Source organism: Gavialis gangeticus, unplaced genomic scaffold, assembly GCF_001723915.1.
Source record: "Gavialis gangeticus isolate Ggan-Ray unplaced genomic scaffold, GavGan_comp1, whole genome shotgun sequence".
Lineage (NCBI taxonomy): Eukaryota > Metazoa > Chordata > Crocodylia > Gavialidae > Gavialis > Gavialis gangeticus.
The window spans coordinates 39,241,107-39,263,877 of NW_017729033.1; the positions used below are offsets into that span (position 1 = coordinate 39,241,107).

Genomic DNA, 22,771 nt, shown 5'->3' on the forward strand with positions numbered 1-22,771 from the left:
GGGGGGGCGGGGCAGGCAGCTGGTGCTTCCCTCTGTGGCAGCACCCGCCGGCAGGCACCCAGCTCAGGCGGTCCTGGGGGACGCTGCAGCTATGGAGGGAAGCACCAATTCCCCGTGCAGCTCAGGAAGGCAGGCAGGCTCCAGTGGGGTGAAAAAAGAAAGATCAGGTTCACCACTTTTCTTGAGCGGAGCCTGCCTTCCTGGGCTGCTGCCAGGCTGCCTGCAGAGCCCCTGAGCTGCACAGAGCCCGGTGCTACACTCTGCGGCTGTAGGGGCAGCAAACTAAAGCTCCTTGGAAGAGTTTTAGTTTGCTGTGCCCCATCATTTAAGGTTCATTATGCCACCAAATTTCCTACAGCAGCTGGAATTAATGCTCAATACGCCACCAAGGCGTGCAAACATCAACACCATTAAAGCAGTGCAAAGTACTTAGCCTGCTTTAAAGTGTCGTGCACACACACCCCTCGTTTAATCTACACATGGCTTAGTTAAGTATTGCCTACCACTAGAAAATGCAGTGGCAAAATAATTTCCCTTATATTTTGTAAATACCCTATATTTCATCCAGAATTTAGCACTTGGCATATCCAAAACACAAGAAACATTTTCATTTTGCAGTTGTTATATTTCTCATTGATGTCTTTATTATTCCATACCAGTGCCATATTGGTATCTTTCATGCTTTAATAAATCTTCCTTATTGACCGTTTCTTTTAACCTTAGCATCATGCTTGGTAACATGGTGATGACACTAAGATGTGGGGGAATGTGGGCATGCTGGAAGGAAGGAATAGGCTACTGTCTAGGTCTGATTGGTTACAGGGGTGGGCAGATGAGAACAGGATGGGATTCAACACTGACAAGTGCAAGGTGATGCACCTGGGGAGGAACAACCGGAACCATACCTACAGGCTGGGGAACTCCCTTCTCACCAGTGCAGAGTCAGAAAAGGATCTTGGAGTCATTATTGATGCCAAGATGAACATGGGCCGGCAGTGCGAGGATGCAGTCAGGAAGGCCAACCGTACCTTGTCATGCATCCACAGATGCATCTCAAGCAGGTCCAAGGAGGTGATCCTCCCCCTCTATGTGGCACTGGTCAGGCCGCAGCTGGAGTACTGCGTCCAGTTCTGGGCGCTGCACTTCAAGAGGGATGTGGACAACATGGAGAGGGTCCAGAGGAGGGCCACCAGCATGATCAGGGGGCAGCAGGGCAGGCCCTAGGAGGAGAGGCTATGGGACCTAAACCTGTTCAGCCTCCACAAGAGAAGGCTGAGGAGGGATCTAGTGGCCTGTTACAAACCAGTCAGAGAGGACCAGCAGGCATTGGGGAAGTCCCTGTTCCCCCAAGCACTACCAGGAGTGACTAGAAATAACGGTCACAAGCTGGCAGAGGGTAAATTCAGATTAGACATCAGGAGGCACTACTTCACGGTAAGGGTGGCTAGGATCTGGAACCAACTTCCAAACAAAAGTGGTGCTGGCTCCTACCCTGGGGGTCTTTAAGACAAGACTAGACAATCACCTTGCTGGGGTCATTTGACCCCAGTACATTTTCCTGCCATGGCAGGGGGTCGGACTTGATGATCTGCTCAGGTCCCTTCCGGCCCTACCAACTATGAAACTATGAAACATCAAGTTTAGATCCTGTCCGACAGCTATAGCATTTGATTGTGGATAATAATCTCATCAGATCTAGGCTTGTGCTTCTCCTTCTAGAATAGTTCTGCCTAAATTTCTGCATTACAGCAACAACCAGAGGCTCCCCAAAAGATCAGGGATCTATGGGACTGAATTCCACATTAAAAATGAATACAGAAGTCTTTTGGGAAGTTTACAATCACAATAATAATGAATATTCTAAGAATTGATATATTCCAGATGAAAATTCCCTCCTAAGTAGGGAGAGCAATGGATAATCCAGATACTAAGAATATGATTAACAAATGAGCTCTGGTCTACACATTTGATTTGAGAGAGAAGCAAATAACCAGAGCAATGAATACAAAAAATGATTTTAAAAAAAGAAAATACAAAGAATAACTGAAGTACATATCTTATTTCTCTATCTCGTTATCTTATCAAGTATAAGACTTCTCTACCAAATGCAGTTCTGAAAGAAGCAAAACTCCTCAATATATAGTGCAGGAGTGAACAAAATTATGGATCTGGTCAGCAGCTGGATTCCATTTCCCAGCAGCCCCTACCCGCATGGCTCCCAGCTGATCTCCAACAAACACAGGTTCTGGGGACAGGGGCATACAGGGAGTGGACTGCAGCTCTGCCCCGGTGCCATCCCATGCTGTCACTGTTGCAAGATCCTGGCCCCAGCCCCAGCCCCAGCCCCAGAGCATCTGCCTGTGTGGCTCCTGGTCAGTCTCCACAGAGACCCTGCGACTGCAGAGCTGTGATAACGTGGGGCCAGACTGGGCCAGAGTGCCAGTTCTGCAGCCCTACACTCCCAGGGTCTCAATGCAGACTGGCAGGGGCAGCTGGGAAATGGAGTATGCCATGGGCCTCATTCAACCCACAGGCCAGACTTTGCCCACCCCTAGTAGTGTAAATGTGTGGATAATTGACCGGTTAGAAATTTTAAGTAATTGTCCTGGAGATGTCCCATACCAACAAGAATCTCATGATGTGGTCATTTAACCTGTATTGTCACTTTCTTTATTTTATAGCATGTTTTAAAATATTGTTTCTGATTAACTTAATGAACTCATATCAACCACTGGATCTCTTTTACAAATCTTTTAATGGTTACACACCATTAAAATTATGCTGTCTGACAGGAAAAAATGTTCTGAATTTTATCCAGTGCACTCGTCTCCCATTTAACACATACCTGTACAACTGGTGAGGTCCATCTGTAATTTAAAAGTGTTCCTGGATTTCTTGCTAATGGTAAGACTTCATGGTGTCCAAAAGTAGGGTGTTTTATATCTATGCCTATCTAGAAATTCACATTTGCCTAAGACTAACATTATTTTGACTTCCATCCAGCAAAAATGGTGCAAGTTTTTTTTTTTTTTGTTTTTTTTTAGAAAAACACAGTGTTCTTCTTAAGTTAAATATTCCTTAACTGTTGTTCAATGAGAGGTTTTAATGGGTTTCTGAAATTCGCTGGTGGTAACTCTCTTTTTGCTGATCATAAAGAAATTCACCAAGTTACAAACCTACAGAAAATACGGTTCACATACAGTGGCCACATCTACACAAGATGCTGACCGAGCAATAGCTTGTTACTACTGCATATTAATATCACATGGCATGAAGTAACAAGTTACTGTGCAGTCACCGTCACCCAAAAGCCATTCAGGGACGCTACTGTGCAGTAACTTCGGTTACTGCGTAGTCATTTAGTACTTGTGTATGCAAGTACTAAATGATGGTGTAGTAACAACTGCGCAGTCAGTGTCTCATGTAGACACAGACAGTATAAAGACTAATCCTGGCACATACAGTCCCTGAAGATGTTGTTTGTATTGATATGTTCAGAGTCCAGGATACAGAAGGGAAGCAAAGCAGAGGCAACTGTGGAGGTAGACAAATGAAATGAAAAATAGGGGGACTGTATCTTTAGGGCGCTCAATGCTACTCAATGCTGGTCAGGAGAAAGGGACATGCAGAGTGAAGGTATAAGTAATCTACTAGAATGCAAAAAAATGACAGATAAAGTACAGGTATAGAGATACATCCATGTAAAAAAAGTTTCATATAACTAAAGACTATAATCCATAAACACATGGGGCCCAAATTCAGGTTATATGGACTACTTAAAAGTTATTTGATGTCTGAATTAGAGTGCTTGATTTTGGAGTCTGAACTTTAACGTGTGGATTTTTTTTTCACATAATGGGGCATAAATACTTTCAAAAGTATGCTGTAAGTCTTCTGCTTGTTCCAGTGGTGCTCTGAAAGAATGTGAACTCATAAAACAAGCCTTGAGAAACGGGATGCTTCTGTTAGTGTTTTCATATTGGTAAATGTAATGCCAGTCACCAACTCCCCTGAAAACTGCTGTTGGACTAAAAACAGGACCAGAGCTCTTGGGAACTAGTACGTGACTGTTTGGGAGGAGTGTTCAAAGAACTAAGTACATTGATTTTACTTGTTTAAATGAAAAATAACATTGTGCTACATCTTCTGTAGATATAACAAAACCAGGAGTAAAGTTTACCTTTTGGCAGCTGTGCGCAAAGGTTGTGTAATCAGGTCCCTATGTCTCCCAAGCAACTGTATTGATGGCAGCCAGAAAATTGATGCTGCTAGTTAGTTTCAGTGCAACAAAGACCCCTGAACACCTTGGACCTACATAGCAGAATGCTTTGCACTGCTTAACACTATTCCTGAGTAGGCTATGGGCCTGTCCTTAGCCAGGGCCAGTTTCTCACACTTGGGAAGAAAGTCCTGTTTCATGCAGTTCTAAAAGACTAGAACACAATCCTGAAATTTGCAATAGCCCCAACAATCTGTTGTTTTATTCTTAAAACCCAATTAAGCCATCATACTCTAATCTCGTCCTGACAACTAATAGCTCTATCACATTTCTTTTTCAGTTAGATTTTATGACTACTGGAGAGAAAAGCGAATTTCCCTCCTATTCAAAATAACTGAGAAATAAGTAATACGTTCTACTTCAGCAAGCAGCCCACAGGTGAGCAGAATAGCTCTATTAAAGATACTATCCAACTCAGGAAAGCGCACAGCTCTGTGTAAATCATTAAAATGTTAGCTGCAGGAAACATGACTAGCTGGAGAGCCCTAGTGTTCTAAATGTGGGCAATTCCCATCAGTCAATCGCTGAAGCCATGGACTAAGGTGTGAAGATATTACCTTTTGGAAAAAATATGGCATACACAGACCAAAACGTATTTTTAAAAGAATGTTTTTATAGCTTTCCTATAGGAGTTTGCTGTTTAGAGAAAAATTCCTAGTCTTCAAAAATAACTGGATGAGATAATGTAGTAACTTACCTTTTCCACCTGACTTTTCATAATCTACAATAGGATTTATGTTACTAGATTGAATACTATTTTGGATAAATGCCATGCTGTGTTAGACCAATGATCATTTGAACTCAGAATCCTATTTCCAAACAGAGCAGGGGTGGTCAACCTATGGCACAGGTGTCACAAGTGGCACGGGCAGCCCGTGTGTGGCATATAGCAGACTGGCGAGGGGACAGGTAGTACAGTGGCAGACAGGGCAGGGATCAGAAACAAGAGCAGCAGATTGGGCAGGAAAAAAGAATCAGAGTGGCAGTTAGGAATGCTGCAGAGCTCAATTGCAGCATGCCTATTCAAAAGTTTGGCACCCACTGTAGAGGGAGAATATAAGTACAGGGCATGTGTAAACCATCCTCTGTCACACTGTACCTGGGATCAACCATCATTGGTTTAGAAATATCAGACAGTACATCCCTGACTGTTCTATTTCATAGCTCCCAATGGACTTGTCTTCCATTAATTCGTCTAAACCTTTTCTGAATTTGGTTATAGCATCTACAACCTCCTATGGCAACAAGTACCACAGTTAATTATGCACTGTGTAAAAAAAAAGCCAAGTCCTTCCTTTTGTTTTATTGTTAGTTTCAATGGGCACCCACTAGTTCTGGGACTTAGTGAATACTAGTTCTTTATTCATTTTCCCCATACCCTGCATGCTTTCATAGATCTCTATCATATTCTCCTTCAGCTTTATCCCTTCCAAACTGAAGAGTCCTAGCCTTTCCAATCAGTCCTGGTACAATAGTTATTCCGTACCCCTAATCATTCTCGTTGCCATTCTCTGCATCATTTCTAGTCCACTATAACTTTTCTGAATGTGGAGCCCAGAAGTGCACACAGTATTCAAGATTTGACTCACCACAAATTTTTACAATGACATAATGATGCTTTCTGTTCTGTTTTCATTTCCTTTCTTAAGGAACATTTATTGGCTTTTTTTGGTCACTGCTAAGCCAATATTTTTAGTGAAATATCTACAATGATGTCACAGTCTCTTTTCTTAGTTGTATACAAAAAACCCAGCATTGTGTATACCTCAGGGACAGGCAATTATTTTGGGCAGAGGGCCGCTTAACAAGGTTTGGTGAGCTATCGAGGGCTGCACATGTAGCTCTGCTCTTGATAGGTGCCCTGCCCCTTGGTTGCCATCTTGGAACTAGAAGTCCCTCCCCTGATCCCTGAATTTTTCCATCAGAAGTCCTTCCTCTCCCTCCCTGGAAATACTCCTTTTGGGAGAGGGGAACTGCCATCTTAGAACCAGAAAAAAACAAAGATCAACTAAACTAAAAATCAACCACCTACTATAACTGGACTGGAAGGGACCTGTAAGATCATCAAGTCTGGTCCCCTGCCATGGGCAGGAAGTTATTGGGCCTAGATGAGCTCAACAAGATGCTTGTTCAGCCTCATTTTGAACACCTCCAAGGATGGTGACCCACACCACCTCTGCAGGGAGTGTGTTCCAAATTCTGGTGACCTTTACAGAGAAAAGGATTTTTCTTGTGACCAGCCTGAATTGACCCTCTATTAGCTTATGCCCATTGGTCCTCATACTCCCTTGAGGCACCTTCCTGAAGAGTTGCCCCACTAGCTCTTGATGCCCACACCTGATGTACTTGTTGGGGAAGTTCTGTAGTGTTTGTGGGGTGTGGGTGAGTGTCTCTGGAACACACTGTCCTCTCTTGCAGTCAATGTAGGCAACACTGCGGGGGGGATGTATTGGTGCAAGCCTGTGCCTATGGTTTGCAGGGTGTGAGGGAGAGTGGGAGGGGTGTGGGGACCTCCTCCATACTCTCCAATGGCGCAGCAGCAGGTGGGGGTGCTGGTGCCTGGCTCTGGCTAGCTCTGCACATCACAGCGAGGAGCACAGCCCCCACTGGGCTGTTTGCTTCCCAGGCACTCCCCACACTGGTGGGGCACAGGAGGGAGGCCCCTGACACAGGAGCCAGGTGCTACCGCCTCCTCCCCCCCTGCTCCAATGCCTGGGCCTTCCCTCCTGTGCTCTGTGAGTGCAAGGAGCACTGGGGAAACTAATGGCCCAGCAGGAGTTGCACTCCTCATAGCACTGGCCAGAGCCAGGAGCCAGGCACCAGGGTCAAGCAGAGAACACCTCTTTCTCCCCCGCTGCTGCCCCCCACTGCCTGCCAGCAATGAGGGGGCAGTGTGTATGGGGGTGTACCCATAACCCCTCCCTCCTCACACCCACACCCTGCCCAAACAAGCTCCGCACTACTATCGCCCCCCCTAGGCACAGGCTCCAAGCTGCAGCCAGCCCCAGCCCCACGCTCCATGCTCCTGCCCAACTGCAGACCTGCCTCACTTCCCTACCTACTGTCCAGCAGCAGCGGGATGCCAGCAAAGCCTGCAGCAGCAGCCCCATCCCATGCTAGCAGGACTGGATCTTCCACCCACAGAGGTAGGAGTGAGGCATAATAGGATACGCTGAGGGCAGGTGTAGGCACCCTCATTCCCACCCTCATGGGTGGAAGGGCTGGGCAGGAAATAATTCATTCGTGGGTGCTGCGGCCTGGATGAAAGTGCCTGGTGGGTCAGATCCAGCTTGCAGGCCATATTTTGCCCACCCCGGTATACATAGTTGAGGTTATTTTTCCTGCCATGTGAATTATTTTGTACTTGTCAAAATAGAAGTTAATCTTCCATGTTTTTGCCCGCTCAGTTTTTGGATAGACAGGATACATTTAAAAAGAATAATTATTTCCAGACATAATTTAAACTATCATATAAGTCTACACAAAAAACAATTACAAATCAAGGTCTTATTAGATAAATATAGAAGATTTACCTTGCTGAGTATTCTGTTCTTGAGTTCGATTCACAGTGAGGTCTAGAGGGCTATCCTGTTCTTCCTGAAGGGAGTTTTCCGTTTGGTTCATTTGGATACTTTTACATATCAGACCTGGTTCAAATGATGAACCATTTCTATTTTCTTGAATTTTGCTACTTTTTGAAATATATTCAATTGCAAACTGACGGATCATCTTTTTCATTAATTCCTGAGCAACTAGGGGAATGTTAGGATCACAGTTCTGAGGAAGATCTAGGGAAAAAAACATAAGCAAGACTCGCATTAATTATGATTTGATTAACCTTAATTAAATAAAATCCTTTTTAAAAATTATGAATGGAATCAAAACCACTATAATTTAGAAGTCTTGAGTTCTTTGCTTTAAAAAGCTTGCTAAATGATGTTTAAGGATTTTAGTCCACATAGCGAACTCCTATCTTACTCCATGTGTAACAGCAAAAAATAGTTAATGGAAAAGACTTAAGTGCCTACATTCAGGTCCCCTCTACACATTACAGGCATTGTGCAATTAACTGGTTAATTGTGCAATTACCAGGAAACCAGCTACAAATGCAAAAGTAGCTATCAGAATAAAAGCTCCAACCAGCTGTAAAGTTAGATCTCGAAAATATGTACTAACTTTATAACTGGTTGCTACTGAGGTTTAATTTGCACATGTAGCAAGGTCTTCCCTGAGGCTAGGGGCCCTGTCAGCTGACTGGGCTCCCAGCTGCACAGATGCACCATACCTAATGTAAAACCCCTGACCCCCAAGGATTGTGGAAGCCACAATCCCCAGGGCTCAAGTGTGAAGGAAATCCCTGGGGCTGGAGGATCATAATGATCCTCTGGCCACAGGGGTTTCTCACACACCCCAGAAGGGATCACCCTGTGGTAATCCTCTGGCCCTGGGGGTTTCCCCACACCACCCAGGGCACAGGAGTTGCCTCTGCAGTGATCTGAAGTGATCAGGGCTGGGGGGATTGCCACAGTGTGATCCTCCAGCCTTGGGGGTGCACAGGGCACCCCAGTAGTTGGGAACCCCTTAACTAGGATGTGTGGGGCTCCCACCTGCACATGTAGCATGGCAGGAGGTGTGATCGTGTAAACTGCACATTAGATCCCATTGCACATTTAGCTTCACATTAGATCCCATTGCACATATAGGGGGGCCTGAGTGAAACTGGATAATCTGTTGGATGTGCTGGGTGCTCTATAAAGCGGACAGAACTATGACCCTGGAAAGGCAATTCAAAAAGTCTGGTGGTGCCTGGAGGTATCTATAAGGAAATTCTAAGTATAGGGGGGTGGGTGTACATGAACCTCAACCCTTCTCAGCAGCTTAATGCCCAACTCAAGTTGAACATGAAGCATCTAAATTCACTTGCAATTCAGAATGTCTAATCTTGTCTCAAGATGAAGGGGCATCATTTGCCTAATAGATATTTAGTGCCGCAACACTGATTCAAGAGTGGGAGACCTGGGTTCTAAGCACCCCTTATACTCTGTGTATTTTAATCCACATCTCTCATTTTCCAAAACACCTGCCTAACCAGCAGGCTACAGAATAGGCTGGGTGGGGATAACCATCCTTTCTGCTGAAGTTAGACCACCAGGCAACCAGGAATGCAAGAAACATAAGACCAGAAGGAGAAGCAATCAGTCTCTGTACCCTAGAAGTTAGCACCCTGGGAGAAGTGCTGAAAAGAGGTTCAGCAGGGATCACTCCTCAGGTTTCTCTTCTCCCAGAAGTGTGTTGTACCATAAGACTACAGACTGCCAAGTAAATCTCATATCTTATTAGAAGCGTCTCATGTACACTTAGTATTAAAATAAACTAAGGGTGAATTTCTCAAAGTTTATTTCAACCATTTATGTACTGTTGTGGGGAACAATTTCCTCTCTCATTTTCAAATATGGGAACCACATTCCCTTTCAATTTGAATGCACATCATATACCTATGGCAAAAACAGAAAAGGAGTATTAGAAAACCTGGGAAAAAAAGGAATGGACAGTACCTAGGTCTGTTTTTAAATCACTAGCAAGTTTCCACAGATCACAGTTTGAGAAACATGAAAATAAAATCGCCCTTCTTATGCCAAAATAGGAGATTAGGAAAAGGGCATTAAAATAAGAATATGGTTAGGAAAATTATTAGAGAAGTAGATTATATTATTCACTTACCATTTCTACTACCTTCAATCTAGGATTAGCTTTCAATGTAACATGTCAGGATTATTCTTGTGGATGCAAAAACCATTCAGCAGGGTCACATGGGCAAATTTTAATAAACCATTTAAAATGGGCCTTTGCATATCAAATTTTTTTTTAAACACAAAAAGGCTTCCATTTTTTTCAATGTCTTTAGTTTCACAGTATGTTTACTACTGCTTTATATATTCTAGCATTATTACTTTTCAGCAGCCTGTCATGACAAAAAGCATAGGAAATTTTGTAACAGATTGCTTCAGTATTTTACTTCTCTGCAGGTATAATATTTGGATAATTTTCATTTTTAATACATAGCACAAGACAGACACGGGTCTCAAAACTCTGCCTTTCTAGTTTGATCCTTGAAGGCAGGTTCTTCCATTTTCTCCCCAGTTCCATACACACAAGACACAAACAACACACAGCATGTAGGCCATTGGGGGATTAGGAAGCACCCCTGTTCTCTGCCCTCCCACTTTTTCCCCCTTCAGGTTTCCTGCACCCCTGCCACGTGCACTCCCCACACCTAGCTCCTCAGTCCCCGCTCTCCCCCCCCCACAATTTTTCTGTCCCCCTGCAACCAATTCCTCATAATCTCTGCCTCTTCCCTCCAACTCCTCAAGTCTCTTCCCCTTCCCCTGCACCCGCTCCCCACAGCTTCTGCTTCTTCCCCCTTACTGACAGACTTTGCTAAGGCTCTGTTCCCTGCCAGGTCATGCACCACAGCACAAGGAAGCACAGGCCTTGCTGGGCCATGCAGCCACAGCTGTACTCTATGCCTGGGAGGAAATCCAGCCCTAGCCAGAGCTGAGCTGCACCTGCCAGTAAAAACAGAAGGGGACAGAGGAATGGGCACAAGCTGCAGAGGGCAAGTGGAGAGGTGGGCAGGGGACTGCCGTGGGTCTGACTCTGGCCCTGACCTGGGCTCAGAGCTGCAGCACCTGCCTGCTCCCCCTCCACTTTGTATGCAAATCTAAGATGAGGGGCTTTCCTCTCAAACTGACCGGAGGAAAAATAAATCTCATTTTAGCTTCAAGTAAATAGAGTACTTTGAGTGCACCAAGAAATCTTTATGTAAGATTAGGAGAAAGTAGAGCAGGCAGTACTCCAGCTTTTGAAAAAGCCAACCATCAGCCATCATGATTTCTAATTTCAGTTTCAGTATTAGATGCTGACAAGACAAGCTGTCTCACTTTAGGCACTTACTGTCAATGTTTCTAATTTGGCAACAATACCTTGACAGATGACCTGAAGATCCGTACCACCAATTTTCAAAAAGAAAGACCCCACAATCACTGGGACCTTGCAATGTGTAGGACACTGTAATTTCAATAGAGATGATGCAGGGCACTTGAATGGTACTAACATTACATTTTTAACACCAGCAGCTGTAACCCACTAACATTAAGGGTTAAAATTCTCTTCTAGCCAGACTTAACCAGACTTCATGGAATATCCAAGACTACTCTAAGTAGGGCTCAGAGGAAATACATGATGCCCAAGTACTTGGACAGATGGATGCAGACAGCCATAACGCTCCCTACTACATTATGCTTGACAGCAATGTACGAGTCACAAGTGCTTTTGTCTATTATTGACATTTTCCTGCCTCATAGACAATGCCTGAATCTGTTACATGGTCTAACTCCTTGGGGGTCAAGGCTTAGATGACATGTTAGAAAAAACAAAACCAACACTCAATGCATGTAGCTTCTGAATGCTGAAATGCAGAAAATAGCTAAAATAGCTGAAGCAGGTCTATTCAGCTGGTGGCCCATGGGCTGCATGCAGCCTGCAAAGGGTTACTCTGCAGCTCCAGGTTCCTGCTCAGCTGCTGTTCCCTTTATAGCTCCAGCTGCAACAGGGGCCAGAGCCTCCAGGCTCTCCCTCCTTCCAGCTGCTGCTTCCTGCCCCCATCCACAAGGGTGGGACAATGTGGTGCACAGCATGGGAAGCAGAGGGTAAGCCCAGAGCTGTGAGACTGCATAGTGCAGCAGTGGAAGGGGGCTGCCCATGTAAATACATGGTGTAGTGGCAGGGGCATCCATGTGGTGAACAGCCTAAAGGCCTGTGACTTGTCTTGGTACAGCCCTTATTGGTGCAACCCGTAATATATCTGAGCCCTAGCTTCTTGAAAGTTGGACAGCCCTGAGCTAAAGCTTTGAAAAAATAAGGTAAAAAAGAAGCAAAGATTTTTTTGGTAATAGATTCCTGGTAGTATATGACCATTACAAGTGAGAAAGCAAAGTAGCCTGCATCCAGATACACCTTCTCTGTCTTTAGGAACCACACATACAGAATAGACCCTGGAGCCTTCCTTATGCTTGCAGGTGTAAATCTATTCCTCTAGCATCTTCAGTAAAATCACCAAATCTGCTGCACTAATACCACATTTTCTTGCATATGGCACATCCCCAAATAAACCACACACATTGGAGGACTCACTGAATTCAAAATACATGCTGGGGCAGTAGCAAGATTGTTACTTTTTTACTGTAAATAATTCTTTACATAAGTTCCAGTAAATAACATCACAAGCCTAATCAAAATATTACCAACAGCTCACTTGCTTCTTCAGGTACAAGCTACAATGCTCAGTCAATAGCTATGGTTATGAGAAGGTTAACACAAGACTCCACACCATCAGTTTCCTGAACAGGCAAGAGCAACAACCATCTTGGCAGCTGTAGGGCAGGCGTAGCGTCTTCAGAAGTGCTCCATTTCCAATGAAGAAAACAGCTTTCCTGCTTAAAACACACATCCCAATTTTGGGGGAAAGGTGTGTGTTGTACATGAGAAAATGTAATATAATGATAGAAAACTCTACATGGCATATTTGTGCTGCACTCATAAAATTATTGTTTCTTCCTTGTTGCTAGTATGTAACTAAGTCTGAATTTTAGACCCTGGGTTGAGCTTCATGTACTAGTAACTGTAGAAGTCATCTTCTCAGTCAAACCAAATAGTGAGGATCCCAAATCTATTCTCAAAATACTTTCTTACATTAGGCATTTTTAGAAAGAAATTAAATTATTTGATCCTTGGAAAAAAAATCATTAAGTTCAACCAGATCTTGAAATACTACAATGACTGCAAATGTACAGTTCTAACCTTTTTCCCTATAAAAAGGTAGAACTGGGGGAATGTACATGAGGATGAAGTAGAACATGGCTCAGGACTGCATATGGTTTAAAATAACCCTACTGTTATTTCAAGTTTTTATTTTTTGTGGAACCCTTTCAGTTTCCCACTTTTATATTTCCTGTATTTGCCTGAATCCTGAGATGACTTTATATTTAAAATGACCCCCCCCCCATAAGTAGATTGTATACATGGAAAATATGTGTCATAATTTTCCATTTATGGGATATAACTATTGGATAGTCATCTTAAATTTGTCCCACAACTGCTGCTGCAGTGGGGAAAGCAAAAGCAGCAGAGGCAAGCAGTGACAGGAATGCAGGCAGCAGGGAAGTCAAAGGCCTGTCCCTGAGCCCCTGACCCCTGCTGCCTGTCCCCATACCACCTGATGCCTGCCCACCTTGTACCTGCTCCTCCCTTGCACCTTGCTCACTGCCACTTGTGCCTCTACTGCCTGCCCCCTTGCCTCTTGCCCCCCTCTCCCACACTTACTACAGTCGTAGCTCCAGCTCTAGCCCAGGGCACAGAACATATGGTAGCTCTGGTCTCCACCTGGCCCTTCAGTGATGGCTGCAAAGGTGGCAGCTCCAGACCTGGCCCTGGGTTGACGCCAGGAGTAGAACTGCTACCACCATAGCCGGGGCCAGAGCCATGACTGTGGGTAAGCAGCAGTGTGAAGTGGGACAAGCAGGGGAGGAAGAGGGAAAGAGGCAGTAGGGGGCAAGGTGGAATGGTGCAAAGGTAGTGAGAGGCAGTTGGGGGCCGGAAGCAGCAGTCAGGGGGACAGGTGCCGGGGGGGGAGGGCTGCAGCTCTGGCCTCGACCAACCCCAAGCTTTGATCAGGGCTGGAGCAGCAGCAGCTGCCTGCCCCACTGCTTTGTACTCAAATTCAAGACAAAGAGCTCCCCCTATCCTCCATGATGAATGGGGAAAAAGAAACCTTATCTTGGATTCAAGTAAGTATCTTTAAAAAGGAACCCAGCATTCATTCCTGCCTGTGGCAGGGGGTCAGGCTAGATGATCTGTTCAGGTCCCTCTTGAACCTAGCTACTATGAAACTATGAAGGACTACATTCAATTTCATTTTTCTAAAAATATGTAAAACAAATCTGGAGGCTCAATATTAAAAAGTATGAACAACATATACAGGTATGTGTATACAACTGAAAGACCTAATCAACAAACCCTAATCAACAACAAAAAACCCAAAAATAAATCTCAAGACTCTAAACATCTGACTAGCCAGGAAATGTTATTTTGATTTCACAACCACAAGCCTGAGATTTCCTTATTAGTCGATATTAATTACACATCTGTGGCTATTAGTAAAAAGCTGATAAAATCCAGGTCAATAATAGTAACTTTGAAAGATGTGGTTCAAGATCTGTTTTGTGAAACTGTATTTGTGCATTTAAAATATTATCTCCCATCTTGGTAAAGAAAAACCCCAAAAAACCCTCAACAACCTTCATGTAACATGACTATTTCCTCCCAAAAAGCCACTTGAAATTGGAGTGTACAGTATATATGAGAAATACTAATGAATTATCAGTCAAGAATGATGGGGGGTGCAGATGGGGACAGAGCATTGCCACTCACCACGCCTGCTGCTCCCTCCCAGAAGCAGGGGAAAGCGGGGCGTGTTTGCATGCAGTGGTGGCCGCCACCACCCACCGTCCCATGCTGCTGCTGCTCCACATCCACCCGTGCGCCACCCCCTTTCCCCCACATCCAGCCCCATGCCACCCCCCTGGGAGGCAGAGGCGGTATCGCGTGATGGGTGGCTGCACTCTGTACCTGCCCGCCTCACCTGACACTTTTGGCAAATTGCCTGTCAAAAATGGGGGGGCAGGGGGACAGAACGCCACCACCCACTGCCCCACGCTGCTGCCGCTTTGCATCCAGCCATGCGCCACCCCCAGAAGGTGGCAGCGGCACAGGGTGGCGGGTGGCAGAACTCTGTCCCCGCCCACCCTGTCTGTCATTCTTGACAGGAATTCTTGATGCAGCACTGGCTGGAGCCACAGCCCATCAGAAGCCACGCCCCCCCCCAAGAGCATTACAGAGACAGACAGACAGATGGACTAAGTCATCTATATCCATCGATAGATAGATATAGATGGTAAGAGCAGGTTCTGCCACTTAGTGGGTGAAACCAAGTAAAATCTGAAGTAAACCACAGGGAGCATAACAATGAGCAGACTTGGCTCCTGAGCTGGTGCTACTCAATTACTTACTACAAGGACAGATGTTTTATTTTTCCTTCCGCTTGTGCATTATATTCCAGGGTGTGCTATACATGTGAAAATATAGTAAAATCCAATGATCCAGGATCTTAGCTGACCTCCACAAGGTCTGAAATGATAGCCAATGCCTCTGAAATTACCTCAGGTAATTACCTAGAGGAGTGTCAAACTCATCCAGCCCTGTGAACCAGTTGAGAAGCATGGGGTCAGTCTGTAGGTCAGACTGGGCCCACAGACTAGACCCACGTGCTAGATCTAACCTGCAGTGCTAGCCCTACATGGGTGCCGTGTGTAGTGTATGCACCAGCTCCAGTCCCACACTGCATATAGCACATGCCCTCCTTGGCGCCACACTTGGCATGCAGGGCCCATCTGGGGCATACACTACATGCAGTACCAGTCTGGAGTGTTCTGAACTTTTGATATTCAGGCTAGACCAGCCCCGTGGGCTGGATCGTGCCTATGAGGCTGGTCTATAGGCTCAATAGGTTCCAGCCCAGATCCAGTGTGCAGGGCTAGTCTAGCACAGGTGCTACATGCAGCACACACTCTGGATCAGCCCTGTGCCACATATAGTCTGCAGATCAGATAATCTGGCCCTATGGGCTGGATTGGACCCACATGCCTTATCTTTGACACCCCTGCTCTAGGATATACCACATCTGGACCAACTGCCTTGAAAACATCTAGCTTCTCTTAAGTAATCCCTAACCTGTTCTTCTACTACTCTAGGCCACTGGTACCCAACCTTCTGTACCCATGGATAAGAGCGGTGCAGGGTTGGTCCATAGGCTAGACCTGGCACATGGCACCAGCCCCAGTTCTGCATGCGGGGCCATGTCATTTGTCCCAGAGGACATCATTAATTGCCACTGCTTCGCTGCTGCCATATTTCTGGGCCCAGCAGCTAGAGGTTGAGAACCGCTGCTCTAGGCCATTTGCCACCTACCCTATCTTTGCTGCTAACTGTACTCATTACTTGGTAGCTGATTATTTGAAGACTGAAGTAAGAAGGCGTTAAATACTTAAGTCTTTTCTATATCACCTGTAACTAGACTTCTTCTCGAATTCAGTGAGGTACCTACACTTTCTTTAGTTTTCCTCTTACTTCCAACATACTTGTAGAATCCTTTTATTGCCTTTTACATCTCTTGCTAATTGCAACACAAATAGTGCCTTGGCCTTCCTGATTTTCTCCCTGCATGCCTATGCAGCACTTAGACTTTTCCTTAGTGATATGAGCAAGTTTCCACGTTTTGAAGGATTCCTGAGATTTAATTCATTGAAGAGATCACTACTACTATACTGTCCAAGACAAACTGCACTCAGTGAACTTCATGTTATTCACACATTTTAGGAATAACAATAAATAGAAAAATGTATTGGAGAAAACAAGAATTATAACACTCTCTCCAGTTTTGACACAGAAGACAAACTAGAAGTATTCTGGAGACAAAATTACAAAACATTGCCGCAGGATAGACTGATTAGAGAGTTGTGACTTAAGAATGCTACCGGCCACTATAAGAAACAGAAAGTGAGATGCAACACGTGACTTTGGATTATATACAATTTTCTATTATATGCTGTACACTTGTCAAGTGGAATCATGGTAAAGTAGGGTTGGAAGGGACCTCAGGAAGTCATCTAGAACAAACCCTGAAAATGTTTGTTTAAACTGTGCTTTAAAAACTTGCATGGAATGGGGATTTTAGCATCTGGGTAGTATGTTCCAATGCTTAATCATCCACACAGTAAGAAAGTTTTTGCTAATATCCAACTTAAAAGTTCTCCTGTTTCAATTTGAGGCCACTACTCCTTGTTCTGTCCCCCAAGGCTACAGAGAAAAATCTAGCACTAGCCTCTCTATAGCCACTCTTAACGGTATTGAAAGACTGTTATCAAATCTGCTCCCCCCACACCCACTAAATAATTAGTCATTCTAAAATGTTTATGAAAAATATCCAGCAAAGAATTGTAGTTTTTAAAGACATGGATGAGTACTCCACAAAATGTTAAAGGTAAGGTATAGGCATATTTTGATACACAACTAGAAATGACGCAGTATATAATCTGTGAGTATAAACTGTATTGCAGTACAAGTAATCAAAACATGTAAGAAGTATTTAATCACTCAGTGGGTATTTTTGCACTATGCATGGTAAATATTTAAATTCGGTGAACAATAATGAAAACTATGAAGGCATCAAATATATTTTTGCAAAAGCTGAGTTGTACTTCTTTGTACACAGTATAGTTATCAAATGTTTCTTTATCCTCACCAGGTGGCACCAGATGCACTTGAAGAGAACAGCTGCACACAGAAGAGGTATTTTTCATTATTAGGAAGTCATGACTACAGTTTAATCTGGCTACATCCCTCATCCATTCCACAAACCTGGAGACAAATCTTTGATCTTCTTATGATCATTTTGTGCCACTGGGCAATCAAGTATTTCCTGTGGGTATGATGTGCATATGTATCATTTCAAACTCAGTGACATAGTCCAAAGCCTGGTCTAACTTTTCTTAGTCTGTAGTTTCTCTCACTTTTCTCCAGGTTCACTTAGGCCCTCTGCTATTACTGGAATCCTTACTCCCTCCCAACTTCAGCTGTGATAAGTGTAAGTGTGACACAGTTAATATTTCTACCAGTGAATTTCTCAAGGTTCAGAATACAAGAGAAGTCACCAAGCTATTAAGTAACTGCAATTATTAGTTATACTACAGACTAATGTTCAATGTAAATTCAGTATCAGAAATCTTCCAGGTGCAGAACTACTAAAACAACACTTCTACCAGCATGTGAAAAAAGGTTATTTGACTTAATCTTCTCAGCTAAACTATATAGCAGATGTTCCCAACCCATGCTTTGAGGGAAACCTGTTGCCTGCAAGATCCTCCAACATTACTTGCAGTTACAGGAAATATTGCTGTCCACAAATACACTTCTTCAGATTAATGGGAATAATGTACATTGATCACAACATGCATCTTGTACAGCATGTGTCTTGCTCACCCCAGTGCCTATGGCCCAACAAAATTTGGAGATCATTAACCTGGGGTGATTTCTATATACAGGTACATGATTAGTTTAATTGGTGTTTAGCTATACATATAAATTCTATATGGCAATGGACACGGTTTGAAGGCTTCCAAAACAAACTTCCATAGTATTCCTGTATTTCTTGCAATATTTTTTTCCCCCAAAGTAAACATACTAATTCTTATATTCTATACCCTTCATGTGTGATGTCTAAAAGTTAAGGAAATCAGCAGGGATTTTTACAGAATTTTTTTAAGCATTTTTCTCCAGCCTGGGCACATCTACATGTTGCTCTATGGTGACCGCATGGGTCTACATGCAATTGACAGCTAAGTCACCATAGCGGTGTGCTCCCTTGTTTTAGTGCCCCTACCTTGGGCAAATTCAAGAGGAGGTTGGATGATCACCTGTCTGGGGTCTTGTGAACCCAGCATTCATTCCTGCTTGTGGCAGGGGGTCAGGCTAGATGATCTGTTCAGGTTCCTCCTGACCCTAGCTACTATGAAACTATGGTGACATAGCAGCAAAATTTAACTGTGTACCATGCACACAGTGCAGTATGGGTGGTTACTGCACCATGCTTTAGCATTTCCAAAAGGAAGTACTAAAGCATGACACCATAGCAACATTGCCATATGGCAATGTGTAGACACACCCCCAGTTGAGTCTAGTCAATTGATTTAAATATCAGAATTTAAAAAGTTGTAAGAGTCCTAAAAAAATTATGAATGAAAAACAAACAGTTGCCCCTGGATCAAATGCAGTAGAAAACATAGTGCAAGAGCTCAACACTGTATTTATACAAATGACTATCATTCTAATTTATAAGGGTGATTTAAAGTTTCTCAATATTTGAATAATCACATGACTATCTAATAGCCTTTTATTTTTGTTAGCATGCTACCTTCTGTGAGACCAAAGTACTCTCCCACATGACAGCAAGAGCTGGAGGGATTGTAGAGGCAACACAATAAGGTCTTGTTAAGACAGAAGCACCTCTATGGCTCTGAACCAGTCCCTACAGTAAGCAAAGAGCAGGGCTCATCTAACCAAAGTCGCAGATACTCACTATGGAAATGATGCAAGGTGAAGATAACAATATGGAGAGTTTTGACACAGGAGACAGGGGTTTGGAAGCAAGGAAAGACTTCAGCAATGTGCAGGAATAAATCATATTCCTCCATGTGTAAGATGAAATGAAAAGCACCTATATTAGTTTCCTGCTTCTCAAAAGCTGAAACGACTCAGTCACCCTGACAGTGTATTCTCTGCTTGCCTTGTGACTTCACTCAACCTTTACTGAAGCTCTTCACCTACACCTGTATATTTTCTTCTACAGTGGGCTCCAATTTAGAAGGCTAGTGAGGAGAGTATCTTGAAATTTCAGGGCATCTATACATGTGTTCTGGGGTGGAGGGGGGCACCTTAATTAGAGCAGTTCTCAGAGCCACATCACGTGTATACAGTATTGTGTGTATTCAGCATCCCACACTTCAAGATGGCAGCAGGGGCGCTTTAACTAAAGCTCACTGAACAAAGCTTGTTCAATGAGCTTTCATTAAGGCGCCCCTGACACCTTTCTGGAACATGGGGACATTGAATACACATGATGCAGAGCCTGGAATGCACTAATTAGCATGCTCCAACAGACTCAATTAAGTCTGCTCTGACACGTGCTAATTAGCATGCATCAGAGCAGAAATCCATCACGTGTATAGGTGCCCACATTGACTAAAGTAGCAATTTCAAATTCATCACAGGTCTCAGGCTAGATCTAGGCAGCAGAGGTTCCTCCTGAGCTGAATATGCAGGGTCAGGAATGCTGGTGCAGGTCCATAGCCAGCAGCAGGGCAAAGAAGGGATGCATATACACTGCCCTCACTCCCTACCACTCTCACTGCCACTGACTAGGCACCCTGAATTCTTTTGTAAGCCCTGACTGTACCAGCCCCATCTTCAATTGCCAGTAGCCCACTGGACTACTAGTGGGATGGGTCGAATGATCCACCCATCTGGCCCACAGGCCTATGCTTGACACCCCCAGACTAAAGTGAAAAGCAGAGGCTCTGACTTTCATACCACTGATGTGCCTATACAGAGTTTGAAATGCATGTACTTCATATTACTGATGCATCTATACGAGGTGCATGTACTTTTGTAGCTAAATTTTGAAGATTTTGACTTAAGCATTTTATATATTCGTAAACAAAGACTGCATTAAGATGGAATGAGAGTCTACATTCAACATAATGATATACATTATGGCAAAATAAAGTTACAGGCATGTTATAATTATTTAAAGACCAATCACCATAAATCCATAGCTGAGGTTAAACTTAACATATCTCCAAAACACAGAAATGAATAAGCAACCAAAACAATTATAATTCTAACTTGTAGTGACATCATGTAATAACTATGGAAATATGATTAGCACATTTTAATGTTTGTAGTCCAAAATAAAAGAAATATATTTTTAAAAGCATGTTAAAAAAATTTCCCCTTCATGGTATCAACCTTCTCCCATAACTGCTCACAAAGAGATAGGGAATGATTAAATTTTGGCAAACCTTTGTTTCTTACTCTCCAGGACTGACCAGAAAGATAAAGAAAACTATGCTTATTTAAATTAACTCAAATAGTGCTGAGTGGATTAAAGCAAAGGAAGATCTAGGGAGAAACTTGCCAATTTCCCCAAATGTAGCTTAGCAGAAACAATAAATGTAACGGATGCTTATGAAGGTGAAGAGAATTATCTTGACTTTGCTGAAGTTTCTGACCAAGTTTCCCTAATTACTTAGATTTCTGTTGAAGACAAATCACTTACAGAAAGGGACAGCTGAACTGACCTTTCAGATGCACAGAAGACAAGCTCTCTAAAGGAAGGTTCACTGAGGTTAATGGATCCTATTATGAACTTCAGTTTAATCCACCTTATGAAAAGTTTTATCTGTGACAGAATGAAAAGTAGCTCCTTCAAAAGGAAAGCTGAATCATCTTTTACCAAGGTTTGGCATATAAATCAAAATTTTCCCAACCACAAATATTAGTAGGCCAACAATGTAATAGGCACAGATCTAGCAGTTTTATCTGTAAAACTCCAGGATGCCTTGAGGCCTCAATAATACTCTCGCATCAAAAATAATCCTCCTGTCTCTTGTTCTGAACACAAAAGGCCAATGAAATAGTTTGATATTCTGCTTCTCACATATCTGCTCGTTTGTATAGAAGTTGTTACTAGAATGATACTCACTGGGCATGTCTACATGAGAATTTACTGTAGAGCTGACTAATCAGTTCCACATTAAAACTTTACCACCTACATGTGACCTTATTAAGTCACAGTAGACTAATAAATGCCACTACAAGGTAATCCGGCTAAACACAAGTACTACCCTGAGGCAGTGTTCTTTTGCGTGCTGCAGTGCAAGTATAGACAGTGACGGGGCTGGCTGGGGTATGAGGGTACTTCCGTTCAGGGCTAGCCAGCAGGCAGCCCCTACGCACTGAAACAACCTTGTGCCTCAGCCAGCCCTCCTGTTGCACATGGACACTGGTCAGAGCAGCCTGGACTGGCAGGCTGATCCCCCAAGATCCCTACCAGCCCAGGACTGCTCTGACCTGGGCTCCATGTGCTGCAAAGGAGCTGGCTGAAGCAGTAAGGTGCTTCAGCATGGGAGCTACCCTGCGCTGAAGCTTCTGAGGCTTCAGTCAGCTGCTCTGCAGCACATGGAGCCCAGTCAGAGCAGCCCTGATCTGGCAGGCTGGCCCCTTGGGTCCCCAGCCAGCCCGGGCTGTTCCGACTGGGCTCCATGTGCCGTGCACAAAAAAAAAAACTTTGGAACAATATGCTCTGAAGTTTTTTGTTTCTAGATGCACGTGAAAACGGCACGCCTGCAAGCAAAAACCTCTGGAGCAATAAGCTCCAGAGTTTATTCGTGCACACTGAATGCACATGTAGATGTGCCCATTAAGATGGACAACTTAAGAGTTAGCCTTTGACCTTTAGTAGTTTATAATCTCATTTTTCTTATTTATGATACAACCCAGATAAAGGAGCTAGGCAACATTATGTTCAGGAGTAATCATTTGATTTCTCCATTATATTATTTTGTCTAGCATCTTTTTTTCTTCATCTTTTCTAAATGAACTTTGGTTTTGTATTCTCACAAAAGTTTTAACATTCAGGAACTTGTTCTTAGCATTTGATGATACAGGATTATTTTCCATAAACCAAACTGACTGAACTATGAGTTCAAGCAAATAAATGAATTTGGAGGGTTTTTTTTTTTTTTTTTTTTTTTTTTTTTT

General features: G+C 43.6%; 1 protein-coding gene across 1 annotated transcript in view; it reads right to left on the reverse strand.

Annotated features, from left to right (window-relative positions):
* Nucleotides 1-22,771, reverse strand: part of LOC109303794 (ligand-dependent nuclear receptor corepressor-like protein) — a 99,255-nt gene that overhangs the window by 20,929 nt on the left and 55,555 nt on the right. The window contains exon 5 of the mRNA XM_019526068.1: nucleotides 7,813-8,067. Within this exon, the coding sequence (XP_019381613.1) occupies nucleotides 7,813-8,067 (255 nt within the window). The remainder of the gene's footprint in view (nucleotides 1-7,812; nucleotides 8,068-22,771) is intronic.